At 31.6% G+C, this 6,952-nt stretch overlaps 1 protein-coding gene across 1 annotated transcript; it reads left to right on the forward strand.

Moving 5' to 3' along the window:
* Positions 1–799: 799 nt before the first annotated feature.
* Positions 800–4,132, forward strand: LOC132754528 (uncharacterized). Its single transcript, XM_060745204.1, has 2 exons — positions 800–2,178; positions 2,360–4,132. The coding sequence occupies exons 1-2, from the start codon at positions 1,159–1,161 to the stop codon at positions 4,130–4,132; spliced, it is 2,793 nt and encodes a 930-aa protein (XP_060601187.1). The 5' UTR covers positions 800–1,158.
* The last annotated feature ends 2,820 nt before the right edge of the window (positions 4,133–6,952 follow it).

Consider the following 6,952-nt stretch of genomic DNA (forward strand, 5'->3'; position numbering starts at 1 on the left):
CATAGAAAACATTGTAAAATTTTAGATTTAGTGCTCATTGTCAAGAAACAAAAGTTGCTAGATTTATTAATATACCTAGGTCTGATCGCAAATGTAAAATGTGTAATCAAAATGTTTATAATTCAGAATTTCATTTTAGTTTACTTTGTTATCCAAAACACAACGAACTGCGCATAAATTACAATATTAGATAAAATTGGCCTAGTATAAAAAAATGTCTCTTTATGTCTTACCAATTTATGTCTTACCAAAATACCAGTACATTGTGAAAACAGTGTCAAAATTTGTACAACTGATATTGCCAATTTTACATCTAATACCCCAACAATGTTTTGTATTATATAATGACTTACAGTAAACTTATCTCAGTAATAAGAGACGTTTATGTTAAATGACAACCATTGCAACATGGTCTGGGGTTTTTGGGAAACACTGAGGTAATCTATGATTATTTAATCAAATCATTTTAGAGAAAAATATATCATTAATATAAAAGGTATTATTGTGTGCTTTGTAGAGCATTTGATAAAGATCGGCAAATTGAATAGATTACACTGGAGGATTCTGATATCAATAATATAATCACATGAACACATTAACTGGGCATTAAAGGGTTAACACTTGATTTCATTTTTCTAATATAATTGTAATTCATTGATCTCAATTAATATCAATACCATTAGATACGGTGATAAGAGGAATAAATGCTGTGAATTATTAACTGACTATAAATATCAATAACAATCATCGTGACATCAAATCGTAAATAATTTTGTTGGAAGATACACATGTAGTGAATGCAATTTGAACAGTCAGTTTAACATCATTTGTAACAAGTCTATGAATAGATTATATTAATCAGGTTAATATACACAAGAACATCTACTATCAACTATATATTTGAAATTATGTCCAGTGTGAAACATCCTTGGAATCCAATTGTCCAGGAGTAACATTTCTAATTTTCACGATTCTCGTAATTCGTAATTGACGATAATTCAAGGACTAAAAGACCACATCATTTCGGAATACCCATCAAACAGTGTCAAAGCATTCTCGCGTAGAAAAATATGCTCATTTGATCATCCGTGTTCGGAGTAAGGTGATCCACTTAAATAAGGAATCATACACCAATAAATTTAAGATACACTTAAAATAATGAAAATGCGACAAGGATTCATATTTTATTTAATACTCTCACTGACAATGCAATGTATCAGCCAGTCTACACCAAGTGAAAATAGAAAGTCTGTTAAAGAAGAAAGCGTTGAGGATTTTAAGCGTCTTTGTCCTTTTACAGATCTGTGTTTTAGCCCAGCGCGTAAAAACATTACATTTAGCAGTAGTTTCTCGGAATATCCTTGCTGTGGGGGGTGTACATGTGAGGAAAATTGCGGAAACAACTGTTGCCCAGATAAACCAGAACGATTTTTGGATAAATTAGAAGTTAAAGAATTGAAAAATGCGCATGAACAATGTGTTTACGCTCAACTACGACCTTATAGTACAACAGCGTTAAATGGGAAATCGTATAAGATGGTCAGCAACTGTCCGGCAAGTTACATAGATCAGGATGTTACTTCTAAATGTTTAAGAGAGTATCATGATTTTGATTTTGAAAAAGATGATTTTAAAACACTCATGCCCGTTTCTTCAAACATATTAAATGTAACATTTAAAAACATTTTCTGTGCAATGTGTAATGCAGCTTCAAGCTATGATCTGATTTTTTGGGATGCTAAAGTTGAATGCGAGAATGAAAAAAAGTTTTCGCTTTTACATGTGTCTGAAATTATGCTGAAACTTTTGGAGGAACGTTTTTGTCAAGTTATGTTTGTACCTTCACCTTCCACGCCATCGAACGTTGTCAGCATCTGTGGAGATGTAATAGACAGATGCAATGTGACAAGTACGTGGAAAAAGTACGACACTTACATTGAATCAGCATGTCATTCATACTCATCAACGTATGATAATTTCAAAAACATACATTGTTTTATATGCAATGGGCATAGCATAAATGATATTATTGATATATGCCTGATGGGAGACGATCCGGGCGGTGACAGCTCATTTGTAGCTCTGCTGGACTTCAATAATTTAGAACGTTCATCATCGGAATCAAGCACTTCAAGTATAACAACATGTTCTTCTGGCTCACGGTATGATCCATATAAGGTAAACCAATAATATATTTCTTCTTTTCTTCTATTAGTTTGCTACCTTTTTATTATCTTTAGCGATCTATGTTTCAAAGCGAAAGGCTAAGTAAGGACATTAAAATTTTGGAAAAGTTAAACTATTTTTTTATTATTAATATCTGATGATGAACTAAGATTTCGTCACTTCATCATTTCAGAAGAAATGTAGACCCCTATCGTGCCCGACAGGAATGCGTTTGTTAAAGGGTACATGTTCACCAGTTTACAAGGAAATAGATTATTCTCTTCGTGGTGTTATATTTGGACTGCGTTATAAACTTTTACCTACACGTACGGCGAAGGAAAGCAAGACGAATAACCTGTTATCAATGGGGTTGACTATGTACGAGGATATAAAATCAAAGTTACATATTATGCTAACAACTATTGGTACCCCAGAAATTTGTTCATTTAATACTTACGTGAAGTTAAACACAAGTCTGGAAGATACGATTTTGTCAATGCATCGAAGTGGCGTATCCAGTTTATTGCCCTTTGTTTCGTACATAGCAGTAATTGTTGACTTCAATCTTAAAGGCCTAAAAAATAGTTCTGCTTCTGTAGAAGAAATGGCTATGTTTTTCACCACAAGTAATTATTACGCACAATATACCGTTCAATATTTCACAGATGATACTGAAATGCCTCGAGATTCTAGATACTACATCCTTAACGAGGATTTAGTAACAAAATTAAATCAACTTAATCTCGACTCTTTTCACAATGAAATTATCATTAACGGGCAAGTCGATAGAAATGGATTTGGCTTTTTGTTTTTTCCATTTACACCTTTGTCACCGGAACCAAAATGTGGACCAGATTTGTTAGTTCAACCAAAACCATTCTGTCCTCGCATCAAACTTAATAATGAAGAATTTAAAATAGATTTATCAAACAAGAAAGTAAGTTTTCTTGAATATGAAGCATCACCAGGGAACCCAACACCTGATATAACATTTTCAAATATTTTGTCTTCAGGTCAAAATGGAAGTTTTTATGCATGTAGCGATGAGTACTTTTCACAATTACCATCAGTAGATGCTGTTTTCGGTAGCCGTTATAACGAGCTTGTTATATTGACCATAGTTTGTCTCGTATTTTCTATCATATCTCTTGTATTTACCTTTATTATCTATTGTGTACTTCCAAGATTAAGGACAGTGCCAGGATTGAATAACATGGCTCTCATTTTTCATCTTTTCTTCGCCCATACTTTGGCATTAACAATATCTGTAACACGCATTAAACTTCCTTGGCTTTGTTCAACAGTTGGAATTCTCCTACATTATAATCTATTGTCCAGTTTCTTTTGGATGTTTATTTCTACTTTTCACATGATGAATGCTTTTGTTAAGATAAAAGAAAAATCTGTTTCTCAAGACAAAATGAAAAAGTTTGGTTACCATATAATCTTTACGGAATCTCTGTCAGCTATTTTGGTTATTTCTTATATAGTAGTTACGATCACAACAGACCAGGATTCTGAAGGTTTTGGCTATGGTGGTTCAAACTGTTACATTCAAGGGCCCAATATGATACTTTATTTTGTTGCTATTCCTCTTGGGCTTGTTATCACGGCTAACCTGGGTATGTTTAGTTATGTTGTATGGAGTGTGTCTCGAATTCCTGACATGGCACATAACAGCAGTCATGAACGCCATAATTTACTGATATTTGCAAAATTGTCAACTTTGACCGGTATCACATGGCTATTTGGATTCTTATATCAGTTCACTAATGTTCTCTTGTTTGCATATTTCTACATAGTCTTTAATGCCGGACAAGGTGTGTTCATAATGGCATCCTTTGTAAATAAACGTACATTAGATATGCTTCGTTCTAAGGTTTACACAAACACAAATGGCAATGTTGAAAGCTCTACACAGTCAACCAAATTAAGGACTGTAAGTAGAAAATTTGAAATTAGATAAGTTAATCAACAAATACCTTAATCAACAAAGCCTTACGTAATATTACATCTATAAGTATAGAACCAGAATACAGACATCGTCATCAATGATAAATTAGATTCTTAGGGGTATAGATTTTGTCGTGACAATCATGAATGTTGTTTGTTTAAATATATTGATAAAATAAGTTATAACTCGCAATTCACAAAGTCATTAGCAGTAATGTTTTATCGTCAGGAAATCTCTGCAATTTCAAGTGTGCCATTCAAATGATGAATATGATAAAAATCACGTCGTATATCTGTATCAGAATTTTCATGACACTGGAGTAAACATGTATCTCGTTGATAGCAATGTTTTTATAGCATAAATTATAATGATATATTTGTTTACCAGAGGCAAGAAATTGCATCGGTTATTTTTCATCTGTTTAAAATATAAGTGAAATGTAAAGTAAGGCTTGTACTATCACTACATGGTTGCACAGAATTGCCACTTAAATGGACTAAGAGGCAATTTCTTTTGTTATTTTCTTTTGTTTAATAGAGGGCCATGGCCTTTTATTCTTTTGTTACGGAATGAACTCTATTGTTCTCTTTTTTCTGTTTACAGTTACATGGCCCCCTACTTCTTTTAAATAGCACATTTGTTTCTATACAGTACGTGAATATTGTTTTGTACTTATCGGAAGAATTATCAATTAAGGAATATGCCCTTTTTACCATGTACATATGTTTTCAAATAAGTTTTTAGTATAACAAGAGCACTGCATGCGGTGTTTACGCTCGTCTGTAAGGAGAGGCCGGGATCAGTAACTTATTTATCGTTATTATAACTTTCAAACAGGAATTACCTCTAAATGTATTGTTTTCAGCTAATGCACCTTGTCTAATAACTGTGCATTGTAATGATAAGCAAGTATTCTAAGTTTCATATCTTAAATATTGTTTGAGTTATGAGCTACATTTTAATTTTTTGCACGATTTCGATTTCGACGAAGACGCGCTGCGACCGTTAATGCTGAAATTTATCTTCGAAACAGATTGGCTTAAAATGGCTGACATTTATTTATTTGACTGATTTTCTCATTTCATTTGGCTATCAAAGTGGTAGTTAATGATCAATAACATAGAATTCGAAAGAAACTCAACCGCATAAGTATTCTCCAAACGGTAAAATTGAAATTTTTAAGGCTCGTTGGTCAATCTGTTATGTTTTCAAATGCACATTATGCTTCAGAAAGAAATTTATTTTCCTTCTTCAGAAAGCAATGGTAAACATGAGTTTTTATATTGAATATAATGTTCAAATAATGGTTTTAGATTTTGTAAGAGGCTTATTGACTGAAAAAGTAGTGTTGAATATAATATTATTTGTAATAAAAGTAGCAAAATGTAAAAAATGTAGTTTTTAACTTCTTCCATACAAAATACTTAATCTCACTATAAACCAGGAGGCAACAAAGGCAAATTATGACTGTAATAAATAGCAAATGAATAGCTTTTTGTAAACTTAACAGTACATCAAATATAAAATATATTGAGAAATAAATAGAAACGCATTTCTGGGCCATAATGGGCCTTTAGGTGACCAATCAGCACAGTTTATATTACCAACGTAGTAACAGCATGGAGCTTTTAGCGCGTACCCCTAGTCTTATTTAAATTTGTTACATCTAAATGTACTTCATAGTTACTAGATAATGCATCTTTGTTTCCTCCTACTTCCTTATTATTGTTCATCCATTTCTTCTTTTCTTTCTCAAATATCCTTTTTACTTGTCATTATTAGCTGGTAGATATTTTGCGTAATTTCATAATTGTACTTAACTATCACTTAAGTTTTTACAATATTTTGTCTCCGTTTAAACACAGTTGTCTTTTCTAATTCACATTCCTAGGTTAACTTAACTTCATTAATATTTTCTTTTTGACCATTTGATCTACTATCTGTTTATTGCAAAATACCTCTTTTTTGAGAATGGTTTTGACATATTTTCAACTAAATGAACTTTGCGCATGTTTAAGCCATGAACTGTATATATGTTAATTGTTTTCACTGGGACATGACACACATAAGCTTTCATAGCTTTCTACCTAATCCCGAAATGAATTGTGTAAATATTGTTCATATAATGTAAATATATCGAATAAAAATTTTAAACCAACAGCATGGAGAACTATATATTTGTAATTGTTAATTTGATTGTACTAAGAATAATAAATAAATATCATAGATTAGATTAACGCAATCTAGTTATTGTTAGCATCAATCCTTAAGGATGAAGTATTGTATTTTGTTGTTTTTTGTTGTTGTTTTTTTTTTTGTTTTGTTTTGTTTTTTTTTTTGTTTTTTTTTTTGGGGGGGGTGGGGTTGCACGGATTTCCCATGTGTGTATATATGTTTTTATAATCGTTGTAAAGACTTTTTCTTCATTTGAAGTCTTTGCATTGTGCAGAAAAGAGAAAAATATTTAAAGATAAAGAAACAATTTTTGGTTATAGTTTAATTTTAAAGGATACAGTATGTTCATGAGATTTACAATCAGCACAATATCTTTCCATATTTGTTTCACGCTTTGTAAATAATAATAATAATGATGATGATAAAAAAATAATAATGATAATAATAATAATAAACAATTTGGAAACATATAGGTTCATCGAGAGCAATGACAGTAAAAGTAAAAAGCTGAGAATTGCAGAATCAGTTTTACAATGTCTGTTCATTAGAGATAATGAAAAAAAGCAACATATCTACCACCCCTTAGCACCGGCTTAAGTGATATTCAATATGTAACACACAAAAATAATTGAACCATTTAAATAAAAAATACGGAGG

Source organism: Ruditapes philippinarum, unplaced genomic scaffold, assembly GCF_026571515.1.
Source record: "Ruditapes philippinarum isolate M1 unplaced genomic scaffold, ASM2657151v2 ctg2273_1_1_1_1, whole genome shotgun sequence".
Lineage (NCBI taxonomy): Eukaryota > Metazoa > Mollusca > Bivalvia > Venerida > Veneridae > Ruditapes > Ruditapes philippinarum.